General features: G+C 31.5%; 2 protein-coding genes across 2 annotated transcripts; one reads left to right on the top strand and one right to left on the bottom strand.

The window, feature by feature from the left end:
* The first annotated feature begins 7718 nt into the window (after positions 1 to 7718).
* Positions 7719 to 10515, top strand: LOC133669291 (uncharacterized). The gene is made up of 4 exons (XM_062089371.1): positions 7719 to 8054; positions 9348 to 9406; positions 9815 to 9996; positions 10188 to 10515. Exons 1-4 carry the CDS (start codon positions 7865 to 7867, stop codon positions 10258 to 10260), a joined length of 504 nt encoding a protein of 167 aa, XP_061945355.1. The 5' UTR covers positions 7719 to 7864; the 3' UTR covers positions 10261 to 10515.
* A 410-nt stretch (positions 10516 to 10925) lies between these two features.
* Positions 10926 to 16310, bottom strand: LOC133669347 (transcription factor bHLH153). The gene is made up of 6 exons (XM_062089443.1): positions 15713 to 16310; positions 13852 to 13977; positions 12828 to 12893; positions 12559 to 12624; positions 11695 to 11742; positions 10926 to 11475 (listed from the first exon to the last, which is right to left on the bottom strand). Exons 2-6 carry the CDS (start codon positions 13948 to 13950, stop codon positions 11323 to 11325), a joined length of 432 nt encoding a protein of 143 aa, XP_061945427.1. The 5' UTR covers positions 13951 to 13977; positions 15713 to 16310; the 3' UTR covers positions 10926 to 11322.
* Between the last annotated feature and the right edge of the window lie 5705 nt (positions 16311 to 22015).

Genomic DNA, 22015 nt, shown 5'->3' with positions numbered 1-22015 from the left:
AAGAGTATATCTGACCACCAAAAGAAGTTTTTAGACTTAAGGTTGATTTTTTATTTCTGGATCATTTTTTGGTTGTTTGAATGTAAAAATAGGTTTATTTAGATCTATTAGATTTTTTTGTGTGTTTTTGGATAAAATAATATTTGAAAATGAGTATTTAGGTGTAGAACACCCCTACTTTGATTTTTTGATAACCAAATGGTCGCTAAAATTTAGGCACAACAAGCGATGCATCACCTAAAAAAATAAAGGGGACAACATGGTGTTAACCCTTTAAATTTTTTTTAATCAAAGCCTAAGCATGCAAACTTGGCTTTTTTTTAAATGCCAATGCAAGCTGTGCTACCCAGACTTGTTTGCGTGAGCTTTTTGCAGGTACTTTAGTTTTGTTTTTTAATTTTATCCTTTGTTTTTTTAGTTTTATTTTTCAATTTTATCTTTCAACATTTGATTTATTTTAAATTGATCTTCATGATTTGTTTTATTTTTTCTATGAAGTTATCACAATCTCAAATAAACATTCCATCATTTTATTGGTGTTTGATTTTGCAAGCGTCTATTTTTTTTGTCATTTTCTTATCTTCCAAGTCACCTTTAGACTTGCCAAGTCGGGTGGGTCACATCGAGTTAACCCCTACATTGTTTTTTTTTCTACTAGAAAACATGTTAGCAGCACCTAACTTTGTTATATTAAAAAACAAATTGATTTGGCCCATGGCGTAGTATAAACTAAAACCAATGATATTTTTTTCTAAAGGAATCCACAATGTGCACGCACACAACATTGCGGACAACAATTATGTTTTTTTTCTTTAGTTTGACATGAAAATTAAGGGAAGAGAGTGGGAAAAAAAGAAGGAAATAAAATGTTGTTAAAGCCACGTCGGGACTTCAACTTTGACACATGATGCCTTAAGTGAAGACATTGATGAGACAATTCAGGTGGCACTAAAGAAAACCACCATTGAAGCTCGAAGAAGGCTGCACGTGTGTTGCTCGTCAAGATAATTGTTTTTATTGATAAAATCTTTTATTGCATTTGAATTTGTCCTATATTTGAAATATTTTTTTTTATCTTTATGATTTAATCCTTGGACAATCTATTATCACACGTTTAAGCCTGATAGAGTTATATAGAGGTTAAAATAACAACAATGTGAAAAAATTTGGACCTAGGTCCCTAATCTTTTGATAACTCTTCAATTCAATCCTAAATTTCATTTTAACTGAGGCTGATTAAGGTCGTGTTAAGGCCCAACCAAGGAGAAAATAAGGAATGACAAAAGAAAGAGATATATTGCCTTTTGTGGCTATGCCTAGTCAAGACTCCATCATTGTTGGCTCTTAGTTGTTGAATAATATGAAAGATCATTATGCTGGTTTGTTTTATTTTGTTATATATTACTTACTTTGTGATTTGTGGAAAATCATATGTTGGTTTTGTTTGTATAAGAATTAAACTAAAATTGATTGAATTTTATTATTTTAAATAAAGAATACAAGACCTTCTATTCAAGATATCAATATTGATCCATCAAGTGCTCCTCCAACAAATGATATTGTGCTCTAGCAGAGACCAAACCTTTTTCAACTACTCCTATAAATGCTATTTGCAATAAAGGTAACAAGAAAATGGATGTGCCCTCTAGAATTATATTTGAAATTTAAAATCACTTTGATATAATAGAGGGTTTTAACTTCTCATTAAGCACAACTATATGTAAGTATTGTCAACAAGATTATGCATATGCTTTAAAGACTCATAACACTAATAATTTTTAGACATACTTAAATAACTTATGTAAACAGTTTCTTGGTAGGTTTAAGTTTGATGGGGAAAAAAACAAATTATATTGGCTTGAAAAAATGGAAGTTAAGATACTCTCAAGGCTGTTGATTTTAGTTAAGAATCTTTTAGAAAGGCATTTGGTAGGATGATTATTTGTGATGAGTTTTCTTTTAGAATTATAGAAGGTTTAGAAATTTTATAACGCAACCTAGATTTTGTATCTCCTTGTGAATCACTATCGCAAGGGACTACCTGAACCTTTAGGCTGGAAAAAAAAAAAACAAGCCATTAAGAATAAGGGTGTGTCTTACCGGTGATAGTTAGACTTTTGTCCAAAACATTAATTACATGTGTGTCAGAACTAATTAGGTATATAGTGATCAGAACTTGCATAGAAGGATTTTTAACCTCTTTTCAAGTTTCTAATCACAAGGGTGAGATCATTGGGAAAACATCGGAGAGTTGTTTCACTAATTGGGGAATTGATAGAATTTTGACAATTACAATAGATAATGTAAGTTCTCATGACAGTGTCATTACTTATTTTAAAAAAAGGACTACGGATTGGAAGTTCACGGTTCTTGATAATGAATTTATTCATATGAAATATTGTATTCACAATATCAATCTTGTTGTGAGTGATAGGTTAAAAGAAGTGGATTAGTCAATTATTAAAATTAGAAATGTTGTTAAGTTTGTAAGATCTTATTATGCTAGGCTTATGTCTTTTAAGAAATGTATGGACAAATTAAAGGTCAAAAGTCAGATTGTTTTTTTTTTAATATCCTAACTCTAGTTGGAATTCCACTTATTTGATTTTAGATACAACAACAATATTGGAGAAAGTGTTTAATAGATTAGAGGAGGATGAACCTAGGTAATTAATATTCTTTTTATAGGTAAATTTAAAGGGTAAGGAGAAACACATAAGGCCACTAGTAAACTAGATTGGGAAAATGCAATAATCCTTATAAAGTTTTTAAAATCATTTTATGGGGTAACTTTGAAATTTTTCGGGTCTTTGTATGTTGCATACAATTCTTTTTTCATGAACTTATTATTATACGAAAATACAGATTTCTAAGTTGTTTAAAAGTGAAGATTTACTAATAGGTGGAATGACAACCAATATGGTACAAGTTTGATATTAGGAAAAGTTTGAGGATATAAATTATATTTTATTTATAAAAATTATTTTAGATTCTCATTACAAGTTAAAAATTTTAACAATATAATATGTTTTAGACCAATTATAATATGTTTTAGACTATTATTAGACTATGTAGCTTTTATTTATATCATAAATATTTTAGATTAACTTGCGAAGTTACAATTAACTAAGCTATTTTATTATATTTATCTTCTTTTAAAGTTTGCTAGTTTAGCCATGGAGGTTTAAGAGTAATGAGTCATTATTGAAATGGTGAGTAATTGTCAAACAATTAGTTTTCGAGTTCATATTATAGAGTGTGTTGTGTTGTTGTTGCTATTTTATTGTTACTTCTTGTTGCTTTCAAATAGCTAGCATTGGCTAATGCTCCCATAAAAAATATGAAGTTGCAACAATTTAATTTAAGTTCCTATTATGTTTAGTTGTGACTGAGTTTTTTGTTATTCATAACTTAATTTGTTGTTATATGTTTTTTTTTGCAATTGATTTTTCTACTGTAGTTAATTGATTCAAGTGATTTATTAAGTCTAAATTGCTTCTTACAGCTTATGACATGTTTTGGGCTAATTTATTAAGCTCAAGTATTAGTTCTAATTAATTTCACCTTATAAAAATTAGCAATATAAGCTCAAATTTTAGATATTTGTAATATCCATAAAAAATTTAGATTGGCCTGATATATCCAACTCGCTCGGGGCAAAAAAAAAAAAAAACTAAATGGGGTTAGGTTTACTTTGTAAAATATTAGAAATTGGGTTGAAAGTAATTATGGGCCCAAATCCAACTCAGTCATATTCATAAACACCCTTAACATATAGGTTAAAATGACAGCAGTGTGAAAAACATTTTAAAGTCAAGTCCCTAATTCTTTGATAACTCTTCAATTTAGTCTCAAACTCCATCTTACTCGAGGCTAATTAAGGTTGTGTTAAGGCCTATCCAGAGAGAAAATAGGGGACAAGAAAAGAAAGAGACATTGCCTAACCAGGTTACCTTATTATGGTCGTGTTCGAGACCTAAGTCGTGGGTTTTGCAGGTTAACCCAAGTTGACTATGATTAACATAATATTATATTTTTTTTAAAAATTATATCCCTGAATCTTTTATAATACTTCAATTTATTCCCAGATCTCATCAAACTCGAGACCGATTAAGACTCATTTAAGGCCCAACCAGTGAGAAAAATAATGGAAAGAAAAAGAAAGAGATAGATTGTCCAATCAAATTAGCTCATTATGCTCGTGTCTATTACTCTGGAAATAAATATCGCAAATTAACCCATGTCAATACAATATGTCATCGTCTTTTCATTTTACTTTCTAAACATTAACTCAGGTCAATACAATATGTCGTTGTTTTTTCATTTTACTCTCTAAATTTATTTTCTTACTATTTAATCCTTAGGCAATCCATTGTTTCATATCTAAGCCTTATAAGTTACGTGGAGGCTAAAACAACGGTGAAGTGAAAAGTTTTTTTAAGCCAGATCACCATTTGAACGAGTTAACTAGTTCACCTCTTCACCCATAGTTTTGAAACCCGGACCGGCCCGGTGGGTCGACCTGGGCTTGGGACCGGTCCGAGTCTAAGTAAAAACCTGCCTAGAAGTTGACTCGACGAAACCCGGTCGACCCAGAACCCAGTCGACCCGGATAAACCCGGCTGAGACCCAGCTACCTTCCTGACAGAGAAAGACAACAACAGTTTGTAAGATCTAATCTTTGGAGGCAACCGTATTTTTTACAAGTACTCAACAAATAGCCTCTCCAAATCCTCATCTGAAATCTTCGTGTTCCCTTTCTCTTCATCATTCCCATTCCCATCATTATCAGAAGTACCCACCCCCACTGTGGCAACCAAATGCCGTTGCACCAGCTTAAAAATCCTCATCAACTGATTCTTTCCCCATTGTGGCAAACTTTGAACCCATTTGTGATTAATAATTTTGACAAGAGGGTAACATCTCAACAAATAAAAAGAAAAAGAAAGTGAAATGCTCGAATATGAAGAGAGCAGATTTCTAGCTTTTGAAATGTAGGAGAGAGAGCAGACTTCTAGCTTCTGGATTGTAGGAGAAGTTCTCAACTACTCTTCATTGTCTAGGGCTCTGTGCCTTGAACTCAAATAAAAAATATTTCAAATCCGAGTGGAAGAAAAATCTTACCTCATTAGATTAATTTGGTAATGGAGCCCACATGGCTCCTCCTCCTTAACCGGCCCCTCATGTGATTAATATTTTTTTTTTGGGTTGACCCGGGTTAACACGGGTCAACCCATCTGACCCGTGACCCGGTCATTAAACCGGGTCGACCACCGAGTTGGGTTTCAAAACTGTGTCTTCACCTGTTAGTCGAATAAGTTGCACATATTCTTTTTTACATTTATTAACACATATGATAGTCGATTAATTTTATCTGACATACATATCAAGCTCTCAATTCATATTTTTTACTTTTCATCACATGCAGAAAAGATTAATAATACACTAGGCACAATAATTAACTTTTGATTTGGCCATAGCAAAGTGCAGGCATGAGCCTAATATCTAACTAATAAAGTAATCATTGATTCTTAATCCTACTAGGTAAATAACCAAATCACTAAAAGTAATAACACAAGCTTTTTCTAGCATTAATGCAAGGTCAAGTGACAGCTTTAAAAACTAACCAATGTTTTACATTAATGCATAAAAAGGAAATGAAGATTTAAAAACTAACCAATGTTTTACATTAATGCATAAAAAGGAAATGAAGAAACAAATCCTCCACGGCACTTTTAAATAGACATTCAGATTGTGAAATTATTTTTAATCATGAAATTATGAGAAGAATTGTATTTATACTAGATATTTGATCAACGCTTTGCTACGGGCTGTAACTTAAAAAAAACATGGTTAGAAATGCTATTTCGATATGTTTTTTAATATAACAAATTCAAAGTTTAAATTGAAAAGTTTATCAAAGCATCTAATAAAATAAATCGATAATTATCAATGTAAATAAACAAAAAATAAAAGTTATTAACAACAAATATAAGAGAAACTGGAAAATATGAGAGATAGATGTAAATCAAGATATTTAATCTCGTAAAATAAGATATTTATCTATTTGTGCCAACCAAATTTTTTATTAAAATCAATAAAAGATAATAGAAATAGAAGCACATATGAAATTGAGTGAATAAAATAAAAGAAAAAAAAATATGCAAGGCTGAACATATCAGAAATATTATTTTAAAATAATTATTTTTTATAAAATAAAGCTCATCAGCATAAAATAAAAAAAAAGTGTGCAAAATTTAAATACAAAACAAAACATTTAAAAAAATATATCAGGATAAACCGATAGAATATTTTTTTGAAGATGGCCACAAAATCAATCTTTTTTGAAAAAAACAAATAGTGCAAAATGATAAAACTGTAAAAGCAAATGAGGAAAAAAAAAGGAATCTCTAACCGTACCAACTCTTAAAACTCATGATTAGATCGAAAGCACAACAAATAGAAAAACCATGAAATTTAATCCTCAATAAATCAAATTTCAAATGATGAAACCCGAAAAAAAACCCATAACACAAAAAATTATAATTAAAAGAATGAGGGCATCAAAAGTCTAAGAATCAAAATAAAAATTAACATTAGAGTGTTAAATTAAAAAGAAACAAAACTTTAACAAAAGAAAAAATAAATCAAAAGAATGAGGACTAAATTAAAAAAATAAAATAACATAAACTTTAATTTAATGATGAAATTGAAAATATTAAACTTTTAAAAAAGAGTCAAGGAAAAAATTAGAAATTAAAATAATAAGAACCAAATCGAAAACAATAATTCATGACAAAGTGTAATTCAATGATGAAATTAAAAACATCAATTTTTTTTTCCAAAAAGGTCAAGGACTAAAATCAGCAATAAAAAACCTAAGGACTAAAACTGAAAAATTAAAAGAAAAGAGGGCATGTGTGAACTTGTGCTGGGAGAGAGAGAGAAGCAAGAAGGAAAAAAAAAACGACCATCGGTGAAATACCATCTATCGACCACCACCACATGCAGCATCATGAGGAAAAGGGCAAGGTGATGCTTTTGGTGACACGGAAAAACAACATATTTGGCCATAAGGATACACTGCAAGCGTTGTCATAAGGTCACACACGCATCTCATGCGCTGATTGTTCTTTGATTTAAAAATTAATTAATCAAAGTAAAAGGTCCAAAGTACCCCTTTTATTTCTAGCATTCATTAAAAAACAAAACCAACATGAAAAGCCAAAATTACCCCTAGATCATTTCCTTATTTTTTCCCAAATGTAAAAGCAGAAAGGTCCTTTCATAATCTTGCAAAAATTATAAAGGCATACACACCCTTGCTTAACAATTCTTTTTCTAGCTTGGGGGCAAATAGGTAATTATATTATTTTAAAAAAATTAAAAAGATTAAAATAACCCTTGACAATGATCAATTGGTGTTTTTGAAAGACAAAACTATCCTTGGGGCAGTCAAAATTCTTCAAATGATATAATCATTATTACATTGTCACAATCTAGAATGTAATGTCTTTACATCTACATACAATCAAAGAGCAATAACCTTTATATGTTTGTTTTTATATATATATATATATATATAAAACCCATCTAGGATGGATTTTTTAAAAAATAAATTTAACCCTTAAAATAAATATTATATATGAAATTTAAATATTAAAAAAAAAAGAAGCCAAGTTTATCCTCAAAAAGAAATTACCCGCTACCATGACCGTCGTGTCGTCACTCTTACCGCAACGACTCGTATGACCGTCAACTCCTCAAATTTTCCATAACAAAAGCACCATTAGCTACCCATGTCAAGATTCAACTCTAAACATTCTTTGATCATATAAAAATATTGAAATTTCACAAAAAATTCATGGTGAAGACAGAGATATTAAGCATGGATGTGTATAAATATTTTATACTATTGCTGTTAGTTACTTTTATTTTACCAATTGTGAAATCCAAAGAGCCATTAAGTTCAGGAGAATGTGAGGATCTTGGTTTTTCAGGGCTTGCACTTTGCTCTGATTGCCATACTTTTTCTGAGTATGTTAAAAACCAAGGTGAGTTCTAAAGACCCTTTTGATATTTCTCTATATTTTAGCCTTTTTGTTCATGAAGTTTGTGTCTTTTCGGAATTGTAGTTCTTAGTGTGGTTATGTTAATTCTTTTTGGGTTGTTTTGGTGTTCTGTTTATGGTTATTTGGTTGATTGGTTTCTGGGTTTCGAATATTATGAGGTCCTTTTAGGTTTAAAGGTGGGATCTTGATTGTTTTATGGAATGGAATTAATGGTTGCTATTTGAGTTAGTTTCTACTTGTTTCTATTTAATTAGTGTTGTAACATTGAGATGGTGTTGGATTCTCAAGTAGATATTTTGATTTAACTTGAAAGTGCAGAGAATTTGAGACTAACCCCATGTTAATCAGCTCACTGAAAAAGAACTGGCACTTTTTGTTGGGAGGAGATTGCCTTATATGGATGGTGTTGCTCATTTCAGTTTTCTGTGATGTTGATATAATGGATTAGTCATTGTTGAACTGCAGCTGTGAGAATTTGGCTAATTAAGTGGGGAGGCATAGATATTTGTGTGATGAAGACATGTCAATGGTTGAAGGATTCTTCTTGTTGGTGTTGTTTTTGGTGTGAGTGGATTGGCTGTTTAACTAATGTAGGAGTGATGTAGTATCAGTCATCTTGAGCGCAGGATGTAAACAGTCCAACTTGTTCTGGATGACTAGGTTCTTCTATGGAAATATGTTGTATTGGGTGTTTGTCCAGCAAAAAAGTTGTGCTAGCTTATCCTCTCTGTTGTTTCTTTAAGAAAGATGTTGACATTACCATTTTCTTTCCTGATAATAAAAGTGTGTGAACTGAAGTTATTGAACTTGTTGAGTTCTAAGATAAGACAGGATGAAGTATTGTGTGTAGTAGCATGCCCATGCCATGACACAAGCGAGGAGAATTATTAACACAGCCTTATTTTTTAATAAGAAATCAGGGACTGATGGAAAGATTTTTATGTAATGCGGTATGCTTGAGCCAAAAGGAGTTGAAGGCAAAGTCCTTAAGACAGGAACACGTCATTTAAACCATTTCCCATGCACAGTCAATTTCTTCCCCCGCCCATAACACCACACTAGCTGCTAGGGACACTCTGTACTCGGAGGCTGTAACTAAGTTGATGGAATTCAATGATGGGTACTTGACTTTACTTTTAGGTGGATATAGTGACTAGATCTGAGGTTTAATACTTATTTATTGGACTCCACTTTGCTTAAGGGCATAATAATGTAAAAGGTCTTTAATACTGCCTTGCAGCTACAAGTAGTCTAACGCTAAAGTTTTGGGTGCAGAGTTGGTGTCTGACTGTCTGAAGTGTTGCACAGAGGATTCTGATGATTCCATTAGTAAGGTACGAATTATATCGAGGATAAAAATATATTTGAAGCTCAAATTCATGTTTTGAATTTCCTTCCGACACTTTTTCCTAATTTCATGCTTGGACTATTGTTTCATTTCTTAATTCAACCTGGAAAGGCCCATGATTGGTATGGACTATGGATAAAATGTGGTCAATGTATCCTTAAATGAATAAAGAACAGATTTCCAAGTCTACTGAAAGATGCAATTTTAGTGGACATGTAATTTTTTAGTGGACATGCAATTTTAAAGGACATTGTCGTTGAATTACTAAAGAAGTTCAGTATCTACTTTTTGTGTGTGCATGTACACTTTGTACATGAATATTTTATACACAATATCCAAGAGAATCACTTAGTTTCTTGTTTTTATTTGAACTGAAAGATGTAAATTGCTGCAGATCACCTACTCTGGTGCAATACTAGAGGTTTGCATGAGAAAATTGGTTTTCTATCCTGAAATTGTTGGTTTCATCGAAGAAGAGAAGGATCAATTTCCCACCTTTAAAGTCCAATATCTTTTCAACTCTCCACCGAAGTTGATCATGCTGGATGATGAGGGTCAGCATAAGGAAACCATTAGGTGAGCTTTTCCTGCATAACTTTGTTTTGACATTCATTCGGTCTGGAAAGTGCTTGAGCCATGTTTAGCTCCTCCAAAGCAATTACCAGCTCTCATTTTAGGAATCCATCTTTTGTTTTTGCATTTCAAGAAAAATAATGAGGTTCTATTGGTTTCTGTACTGAGAATTTCCACTGTTATTTTACTTGCAGAATTGACAATTGGAAACGTGAACACATGCTGCAGTACTTGCGGGAGAAGGTTAAGCCTACTTCAGCATCCTAAGAGAGTGGCTTAATTTTCTCTGTTGAAAAGAGTGGCTTAATTTTGTGCTGATGTGCCTGTATCTCAAGTACTTGGATGGTTTCATAAAGAATGATGATTGAATTAACTTAGAAATATGCAGTGTGATCAGCATTGTTAGTTTTCCTTTGAGCCCCTCTTAAGATACCATAGACTTGAATTGATGGTGTATGGTAAGGTCAAAAGTAACGTAAAGGACTGTAATTGGTTTCAGGGAAAGCTAACATCTTCAGTGCAGTCTTTTTTCTTTTTTTTTCAATGCCAAACTTTTAGAGCATACGATGTGGGTGATGGATACCCTGCTCTGGGAACATCCATAAATTCATCCCATGAGCACAATCTTCAGTTGTCATGAGAATTCAGATTCATTTTTGGAATCCGTCATCCCAATTCAGGATCTCAGCTAAGAATTAGGCTCTTGAACTTGTTCATTCAAAGCCTGCTACAGGAGGAGACCCTATTTGTCAATAATTGATTTAACCATTAGAATTAAATTCAATTCCAAAGGTTATAAACAACCTGTTAGAGTTTTTTCTCTCCTACAAAATCACCAAGTTACACCTATATAGCATAGTTGGGGCATATAAATGAAAATTTGGAAGTTAACAGCACATGTGAGTTCACAACAGGAATCTTATAGATAAATCTTTCTTGTAAAAGGCAGGGGAAATCGACGCCATTAAAGCCCCCCATATATTGATTAATCCTCTGTCAGGGTTCATTATACATCTTTTGTAATTCTACATTTAGCTAATCAGGAGATACATTGATCATATCATATAATGTGCCCTGTCATCATCACCTTAAAACTAGAATATTTTTTTTAAGAACATAGATAATACTAGAATGGTGACTTAACATTTTACATCATTCAGAGCTTGACTAATATAACAAGCGAAGATCCATTTTTCCCACGTTAAATTCTGTTACAAAGTTGCATCTGCCTGACAAAACTTTGTTGCGCCTCCAGAAAGGTGATTACCCTTAACGCCACCTTATCTAGAAACTTAAAACAACCTTAACAAGTTGCTGAGGTAAATTGTGTCAATGAAATGGTGAAACGTCCTTATTGAATTTGGGAGAAGGGCTCTTGATGGGGGCCCAGATATCTGCTCCATTGCTGCGAGCAATGCCAGCAGTGCACGAGGTCGGTACGAGACACAAACCTTTGTTTCTTAGACTGTATTGACCTAACTCCTGCACAAGTAATCAACCAGCTGTGAATTTCAGTCAAGTAGGCGGTTTTCAATGGTGCAAAGGGTGAAAAACGTAACAGCACTTTTCAATAGGGCAATGGCGTGTTCAAGTGGGGACCGCATGCAGCTAGTGTTTCATAAAAGTGCACTCAAAGGACATTGCTGTTTAGGAGGAAAGTGTGTGATTGGAAATGTCATGTTCGGTCCAGCCCATGCTCACCTGCATTTGAGCTGTTGATGTGCCTTGGAGGTATGGAGCACTCAACACCTGAAACCATCACGAAATAGGCAACGCTGTGAGCTTAAAAGTCAAATCAGTCGTCTCAAATTCTAAATGTTCAAACAAAAGAACGGAGGCAGCAATATTAGAAAAAATATATCCAGCAGTTCTAAAACTACAATAATGAGAAATTAACACATTGTCATTGATACTCATAAACTACACATCGTATTTGCAACATTATCAAAAAAAGTATCGTATTTGCAACATTATCAGAGTATTAGCCATCAAACTTGCGCAATGAGGCAGCCATAACAAAAGCTTAACTTTGTGTTCTTTCCCTGAAGAAAGTCAAATAAATTGTAAAACAATCTAATTGCAACAAAACAACAAGAGTCCATTGTGGACTGATAATGTGCCAGCCACCTCAAAGTAATAACTTAAATGTTCAAAAGGGTACAAGTTCTCTATTATAACCTAAATCATATGGAAAGCATAGGAATTCCAGTTCAATTTTGGGGAGGCTATTTTAAGATGACATGTCCAAACCACGATAGCTCCCAGGTCAGATAATGAACAAATCCATGCATTTGACACGCCATTGCGTGCAGTTGGGTGCTTCCACAAAAATTGAAATTTTTAGAACCCATTTAAGAGATCAATAGTCACATTTTGCAAGTTAATTTTTATAGGAAAAAAATTCCTGCAATTTAAAAACAAGAGTTTCACCTCACAAACTCTCCATTTCATATCTCACAGTCTAGCTGTGCATGTATTTCCAGGTTGCAATGCAGTTCTTCTAGAGCAGGCAGACTAACAGGATAATGCAGGTAAAAATAATCAAGAGAAGGCCAAAGTCTGAACCTGAACTTGTTCATGAAGGAACCGTATGTACTCCATTGCCTCCATAAGGACCGATGCAGTATCAGTCTGCATTAAAAGAGAAAGGTCTTAAAATGACGAATATTCAAGATGATTGATAAAGTATATGTGCAAGAAAAAATAATAGAACATATTCCCCCCTCAAACTTCAACAGCGGTTTATTGATAAAGAGACCATCTTCACAGTTGTGAAAATATAAATGCTTGTATAACTTGGTTTCTTATTAACAAAAACAAGTTGTCATATCTACCTTCCCATATGGTGAAACAAGCTGCTGCAGAGCTACAATACGTTCCCCGAGCTTCTCTTTTCGTTCCTGTTGCCAAAACACAAATACAAGAAAATATGCACATTAAATCGAGCACAGTACATCAAAATGACCAGCAATACAGTTGCTAAAGGAGAAGAATGACATTTAGTAACAAGGACAAGGATTGTATATAACTCTGGGACTCTGGGTTTGCTGGAAATGAACCAGTGCCAAGGACAGATAATATGCTTCTGGGTGATTTTGACCTACTTTGAATAAAAGGCCCATTCATCACCAAAGGCCAAAGCACCCAACTTCTCTGCCTTGCAAATACCTTAAACTAAAAGTAAACTGTGCACTATCATCTAAGCGATTTCAGTGCATCATAATAGCATCGGTTCATATAGGCTTGATTAAAACCTTTTCTCCTAAAGTACTTCCTTCCATGTTTTCAGTAACCATGCTCCAATTTGCAATTGTCTCATTCCTAAAGAAAAGTTGGGGTCATAACTTCAACCTCTAGCCAGTGTTAACTAGGCACCTTCAAAGAATGGCTTGTCTGACTGCAGAATGAACACTTGGACCAAAGACTGTAGGACAGACAAGAACAGTAAGAAAACAGAAGTTTGAAGGGGTCCAGAGAAAGGAGATTGGTCTCGATAGAGAAGGGCAATGCCAAATTATCCAAGAAAATGACAACATATTTTTGGATTTGGCTTTCTTGAGCGAAGAATTGTGGTTAATATTGGTGGTCTTCATCATCCATTACACTTGGTAAACATGTCAAAGAAGGGGGTTTTTAGAAGTGCGGTAGCGGTTGCTTTTCAAAATGTTTTTTGCTCAGAAATGCATCAAAATAATATTTTTTTTTATTTTTAAAATTCATTTCTGATATCCCAACATCAAAACGATTTGAAAACATAGAAAAAAAATAATTTTAAGAAAAAAAATGAATTTTGGCCAACCTTTGTTTGGGTTGCACTCCCAAATGGGAGCAAAATGAGGAAAAGGAGGAAGGAAAAACCTTTGTGGAGATGGAAAAATCAGCTTTGTGCCTTTTGGTAGCAAGAGAAGTGAGACTGGCATGGTCAACTGAGCAAGGGCTTCTTTTGTTTTCCATCATCTTTAGCACTTCTATTCTTTATTCTCCCTACATAGAAATAGCAAAGAAATTGGCATGTGCAATCAAAGATAAAGAACCGGAGTCAGGATATTTGAAGCAACTTAAGAAGCTCCACTGGAAAATAACATAATATCTACAAGGAGATGGATAATAATAATCTGAGCTGCCAAACCAAAAGAGCATATCAATCAAATTAACTGATCACAATTATCATACATGTTCATTGTATTTAGAAATTTCAGCCAGAGATTATAACCTTCAAAATCTCAAATATCATTGTATTTATAATTAAAGCACAATGTCATTTCACATTTATTTCCCGCACAGATATCCCTTTTCATTTGGCATGGTTTAAAAAGAAAAGGATGCTCCTTTTGCAGACAAGAAACCAGCCAGCAAACAGTTTTAGATAGGACATGTATGATATTATACCAATAGTTGAAATTTCACTTTCTTCTAAATTCTTGAAGATATAAAATTCAGATCAAGATCTAGAAATGAAATTTCCAAATCAAGACCAACATTCAATGACCCATATGAATTTCCAAACTATCTACTTACTATTATTTCTTGTCTTAGAAAGAAAAACAGACAATGAACCAATTGAGACTCCCTAAAATTACAGATTTGAGGTTGAAAATCAAGGACTACAACAGGAGGGTGTTTTTCTTTATCTTGTGTGAAGTAAGACTAGCAATCAAGAGATCCTTCGCTGGTGAATACAGGGATCAAGCATCCACACGGATGCTAATAGCACAAGAGATGCCAACAGAAACAGACAATATGGTGACCATCCAACTGATCCATTTTTATTAGAAGACGCATCCAAGATAGAACACAACCATTATAGACTTGCCATTGAGCTTAATGTTAGCCTCACCATGACTTAAAATATCCAAATATTTTACACATGGTAAATGATGTCATCGGAAAATTCAACGCATTGTTAAGGTTTTGTTATCATGCACTGTTTCAGCCAGAGATTAACCCTCAATTAGATGCTTGTGACATAATTTATACATGAATCAGCTTATCTATAGAAATACATCCGCATAGTAAACAAATATTATCTCCACAATTAAACAAGTAAACAGACGACAGTTCCATGAATCAACGAAACATGCAATCAAATGCTTATTGTTAAAAAAATAATTAAAAATACAGTCAATAAAAAACAAATCCCTATCATCCACTCTTTTCAAAAAAAAAAAAAGGCAAGAATCCATCATTTGATTAGTCACCCCAAATCAGATAAACTAATCAAATGATTAAAAAATTGCACAAAAAAAAAAACAATCAGCAAGGAATACAGACATAAATGAACATTTGTATTATAATGATTTTGTGAATGTAATAGGGAACGAACTCAACTTTAATAGTAGAAGATTTCTTCTGGACCCACCTGATAGCATAATATTCATACCATGCATGAATGAAAACATAATCTGCCATTCCATCCACTTACATTTAATACCAGCATAACTAATTACTACTAGTAAAATCCATAGGTGCATTCAAGAATCACAAACAATAGAAACAAATCTATATGAACCAATGAAGAAAAAATAGCACTTTTTTTCATCTTGAGAGGAACAAGATATAATTAGATGGTTTGGTGCATGAAAGGAACAGACTTTTAAGACCACTTAGCTCAAAAAGAAAAAAAGAAAAAAAATATTGAATACCTCTGCTCAGAAAAAAAGAGTGAAATAAAAAAATTAGCAAAATAAAGAGAGAAACATAGAGAAGATAGGGAACTCACCAAGAAACCAGAGACAGCATTGCCAGAGGAGCTCAAAATGAAATCTTTGAACCTTATAGAGGAAACCCTTGAAAAACCACCTCCAAAATCACTCTTAATTCAGCAAAAGCTAAGTAGAAGCCTATAAGAATGACTTTAATTGGAATTTTTGTCAACAACACAGCTAGCCCAAATATTATCTCTCTCTCTCTCTCTCTCTCTCTCTAAAAGCTAAAACTCTTTTAATAGAACTTGTCTGTTTCGGTCTGTATTAAAGCTAAAAAACTTTACTTTCAGTAAGCAAGCAACCTCTTTCTATTTTCTGACAAAGTAGCACAAAAACAAACAGTCCATCACCAAAGAAAGGGATTCTCAAGAAATTCAAAGTGATGAGCTAAGGTCATTTGCAAAGCTAAAGGAGGAGTAAGACGACAACTTTGAAGAAAGTGGATGGCTTGCTTGATGAGTTGCTGAAACTATGGAAGGAAGGGAGAGAGGGAGGTTAACAGAGGTTTTGAAAGTGGTTTTATAAGGTTTTTGGAAGAACTAATTAATGTTAGAAGAAAAACAACACTGTTGGAATCCTCACTTCCTAGTTTTTGCATTTTTGTTATTTGGTATATGTGACAGCTAATATCCAACCATGCAAAGAGACTATTGAGAGAGAGAGAGAGAGAGATGGCTCTTGATTTCTTTTTGTGATTTTAAAATGATTTTTGAATAATTATTATTCGTTTTGTTTTTACATGAAATTGTATTTAAATATATTTTGAAAATAAATGTAGTTTAAAAAAATTAAATTAATATTTTTTATAATTTTAATATGTTGGCATTAAAAATAAAAAATTATATATAAAAAATTATTTTAATATATTTTTAAATTAAAAATATTTTAAAAAACTATTATACACCATCACGATACTATATATAATTTTTATGTTGTATATTTATGATAATTAGATTTTTTTTTCCTGCTTTTACATGTCAAGTTAAAGTATGAAAAACAATTTGACGTTTAAAATATGATAATTGAGTTGATATGAAAAACAATATAACTTCCAAAAAATGCGAGTATAAAAGGGATCGATAAATAAATTAAGTGATGGTCTCAGTATTAATCTTTTATCATCAATAAGTGTTACTTTAATAATTAAGATAATATTATATTTTTATAGGAATAAAAATATAAGTTTAATTTTTAAAAAGTGTATTTATTAGAAAAGACATTTACGAACTTCGAACGAAACTAGTCTCATCCTTTAAAAAGTTATGAGATATCCAAGTAAGAAAAAAAATATCTACCTTTTACCATCGGTCATATTATTTTATTTAAAAAATAATATTTAAATATTAAAACAAAATAAAAAAACACATAAAAAAATAAAGAGAGATGTACAAAATATTCATAAATATTTTGGTTGTTTGATCATGTAGTTATGTTATAAAAATACTTTTTTATTTTTATTTTATCTAATAATAGTAAAAAACTATATAAGGCCATGTTTGTTTTCCGTAATTTATTTTTGGGGAAATCACTTTCCAAACTTTCTTGTGTTTGTTTGCCATTAGAAAAGTTGGTCAACGGAAAACACTTTCCAGTCAAAGAAAAATTTGGTTTGGTTTCTAGAAAAGTGTTTTTCCTTTTGGCTGTGTTTGTTTTCCAGAAAGTGGTTTCCGGGAAACCACTTTCCAAACTTTCATGTGTTTGTTTGCCATTGGAAAAGTTGATCAACGGAAAACATTTTTCAGTCAAAGGAAAATTTAACTTAGTTTTCAGGAAAGTGTTTTCCTGAAAAATTTAGACGGAAAACACTTTCCGGAAGTTGTGAAAAATTTAGAAATGTCATTATTTGCTGATTATATCAAATTTGATCCTCAAACTTTTGATTGCTATATATAATTTGTTTTGAATATTTATTTTTCAATTTCATCTCTTAAAATTTAATTTTTATATTAATTTTGGTTCTTATTTTTATAATTGCTATTTGCTTTTTCCTTATCATTTTTTTATTGAAATTTTTTATCTATCAAATTTTGTCCTCATTCTTTTGATTTTTACTTATTTTATTTGAAATAATTTATGAAATGTTAATTATTATTATTTTAATTTCTTCACCTTTCATTTTTTTAAAAAATTTTAGATTTGATCTCTATTATTTTGATTATTATTTATTTTATTTGAGATAATTTATGAAATTATATTTTTTTCAATTTCATTCTCATTCAACTTTTTAATTTGTGAGATTTGTTTCTCATTATTTTAATAAACTTGAAAAAATAAAACATTAATAAATTATTTTCCAGCTCATTTTCCATAACATAACCAAACACTGGAAAGTGTTTTCCAACTTATTTTCCATTACACTATCAAATATCAGAAAATACTTTTCCGGAATTCACTTTCCTGGAATTTACTTTCATCGGAATTCACTTTTCAAAAAGAAACTACTTTCCAGAATTCACTTTTCAAAAGAAAACTACTTTCTAAAAAAAAAATTCGATATTTTTTTTAAAAAAATTTGATAATGAGTTTGGAGCTAGGATATAAGAACATTTAGGTCTTTTTAACCATGTAGACCCTAAATAAAAAATAATTAGTTACGAAGTCCCAATTAACAACAAAAACTTGGTCGGTCTCCATTATCAACATTTTCTCTAGAAAATATTAAGAAATACGAAAGTTTTCTATTTTAAACGAAAAGAATAGACAAGAGTGGTTGGTAGTGTTGATTAGTAAGTAGAAACAGAAGCATGTAACACGACATTTTCATCTATCAAGAATAAAATAGTTCCCTCATTTTATTATATTTTTATATATTTAAATTTCAAGATTAATATTTAAAAAAAAAATTAAATTTTCTAAAATGCACGTATCATGTTGATGTGAGGCGTCGGGATTTGCGATTATTTGATAAAAAAAAATAATTTTAATTAATATGCAAACTAGTCTAGAAACATTTATTATTTGTCAAATAAAAAAATTGAAATAAATATGAATGGATAGGCAATAAGATCATTTATAGATTTTTACTGGATTGGTGGCAAGTGATACACCACAAGCCAGGCAAATTTTTTTCCTAGGATAGATAAAATTGGTGTTTTTAAATAAAAATAAAATAATATCATAAAATTTAATTTATAATTAATTCATGTTTGAATGGTGAAATTTAAAAAAAAATAATTTTTTTTAAATAGAAATGATACTGAGCTAATCTCTTAAACCATTAACTTAGGTATAAGACAAACTTGAAAAAATTATAAAGTTAAATTTTTAATTGACTAAATATATAAGGATTAAATTTTAAAAAATAATTTAAAAAGGATCTAACACTACAAATAGCACTAAAAAAAAAGAGAACGAATATAAAAAAAATAAAATCAAATGTTAAGAGATGAAATAAAAAAAAATCAATTAAAAAAATAAAAAAACAATCAAAAGAACAAGAATTAAATTTGATATAAAAACTGAGGGAAAATAGTTACAGGTGAATGAAATTAAAGAATAAAAATTAATAAAAAATGATTTCAAAGTTAGAAATAGTAATAAAAAATAAAAAATAAATACAGAAAAAAAAACAAAAAACAAAATGAAAGGTAATTTTTACAATAACCCTATATTTATGCAACCAAAATAAAATACCAAGTCAATTTCTAAATAAAATTAATTTAAAAGAGTCAAATTAAAAGAAAAAAAAAGCATAAAAACAAATCATCATGACTAATAATACCATTGAAAAAACAGTGTAAAAACATAAAATAAGTGTAAAAAATCCAAAAAACTAAAAAAAAAGAAGAATCATTATGCAAATTCACAGTGATTATAATTCTCCTGTTGCCTTGGTGCGTAGACTCCTGTTCTTGCCATCGTTCACACTCCTCCATGGACGAGACATCCATAGCTTGACAACCCATGAATTCGAGGTTCTCGTGGTACTTCATCTTCTTTTATCTCCTGGCGTTTTTACATGATTTTTATTTTGACTTTATTAATTAACAGATAAGAACCCCAAATCCAGATTGCCACTTGCAATCTATATGCTTTGAAAGTGAAGCTATTCCAAATCCCATGATTAGGCAAAGACTATTATACTTGCTATTTCTCTTGCGTTCTGATATGTGTCGGCTGTTTGGAAGTGTTGTTGCGTTTTAATATTTTTCAAGTGAATTATGTAAGACTATTATGTAATGCTAGTGTAACTTCTTTTTTTTTGTAATAAACTCTAAATGAGAAAATTATTGTGACTATTTAGAAATATTAAATGAATCTCAATAAATGTTATAGGAACATCCATTAATCAGGCCCGCGTTGATTAAGAAGAAAACCAAGTCACATGGCAAAAGTATTGCAGCACTGGAAACAAAACGCTATGAATTGTAATGGTATTTTTTTTTTGTTATTTTTTTTTATTTTAATCTTTTAATTTTTATTTCTTTTAATTTAATCATTTGACATTGAAATTTATCTGGTATTAGACTTGGTAGATTGCTTTGGTTGCCTTGGCTAGGAGATCATGTGGTGTCGAGAAAAATAATGTTGCTCGGTTGATGCTTGGTTCGCTAAAATTAAATAAAATTTTATTGATTTAAAACATTATAACTATAGGATCAAAATTGAACAATTAAAAGACATTCCACCACTTTTTCTTGCCAAATTCAGAAATTAAAATGCATGGGAGGGGAAAGGTTCAACCCTTTTTTTGTTTATTGATTATTATTTTTTTCAATCCGATCCATTCAAATTACTTTAATTTACTTTAATTTAGGATTTAATTTTATAGTTTTTTTTATCGTTTTTATATAGGGATCTTGTAATATCAAGAGAACTTCTCAATACTCAGTTGATGCTCGACTTTACAAAACAAAATAAATTTTAGCTAATTTAAAACATATGTTTTTTAATATATTAAAATTTAAAAATATAACAAATCTAAATCATAGTAAATATGCAAGACAATTTAGTTCGCGTTCAAAACATACGCCAACATTTACAACACTTCCAACCTGTAAAATGTGAGACCAACACATGTTAGGAGATCAAATCATCACCACATAAAGATTATGATTGGTTTATTTCCAGAAAATATGTGTGTTAAGCATTATCTGATTGCATTTATTAATTATTTTTTTTATAGTTGATTTGTGTTAGAAAAAGTAAAAGTTATATATTTGTTGAGGGGGTAAAATCAGGAATTGTTTTGTTGAGGGGTGTTTGTTTTCTCGCTCAACTCCAGGGACCATTTTAAAATTTGGCTAAAAGAAAAAGAAAAAACACGTTTCGGTGACGAACGGGTGTGTTTGGCGCGGGAAATCGCTGTCAGAGCAGTTTCTACATTTTCAGGTGGGCGGTTTCTGACAGTGGATCCCACTTCTCTCCTCGCTTTATCTTTTCTCACACTCCTCCCATAGCGCGTGGTAACACTCTCTTCATTAACCAACCACGTGTTCTTTTCAACACGTGGAAGGACACCACTTTGTCGTGCTGTGTTTAAAAACTAAAATGGATGGACATTGAGGTAAAAGCAGGTTTTAGGCTGTAAAGTGGGCCCCTTTAAAGGATACTGCTACCGTGCGCGCAAAAGTCCACGAGGGGAAGAGAAGGGGAGGATTCTGTCATACGTGGGACCCACGCGGTTTTCTTGTTTGTCTGATTATACTTGGAGGCTTTTAGTGCTATCACACGTTTCTGGTTTGGATTTTGGATAATATGATAAGTACCCGAAACCCGACTGGGTCAGGGACCGGGCATGAAAGATCCATATTTATTCAAGTTCGGGTAATTATTTTTGGTTTGGACTAGGGTATGAAATATCCATTGCCATCTCTGATGAACTATGTTTTATTCCCTTTAGACTATGAATGCTGGAGTTCAAAATCTATAAATTAAGATTAATTAATATATAGTTTATAAAAGATTTAAAGATGGTTATTTGGATCTTTTTTTTTTAAATAGTGAATTGACATTAAGAGTTTTTAAACTAAGAATTGAAATGAAACATTGTTAGATACATAAAATGTAAGATATAGCTTACCCAGACCTAATCCACGTTCGTTTACAAACGAAAGTTGATGAAAACGTAATCCGAAGGTAATTCTCTTCCAATATAGCATTTGTTTTGGGACTTGGGTTGGATTTGAAATTGGAAAAATGATCATGGATCATGCAGGATCAGCACTTGGTCCGTGGTCTCTATGATTCGAGTCATGAACATATTCAAAATGCTTGGAGATTAGGTTAAGACTCGGTCCTGAATGCTTGAGATTTTGGAACTCGATTTGGGATGTCGGGGATCTAGCAAAGATCTAATTCTAAGTTTTTAAGTTTTG

Source organism: Populus nigra, chromosome 12 (genome assembly GCF_951802175.1).
Source record: "Populus nigra chromosome 12, ddPopNigr1.1, whole genome shotgun sequence".
NCBI classification, from domain to species: domain Eukaryota; kingdom Viridiplantae; phylum Streptophyta; class Magnoliopsida; order Malpighiales; family Salicaceae; genus Populus; species Populus nigra.
The sequence above is the reverse complement of the archived record's forward strand: the minus strand, read 5'-3'. Positions and strand labels throughout refer to the sequence as shown.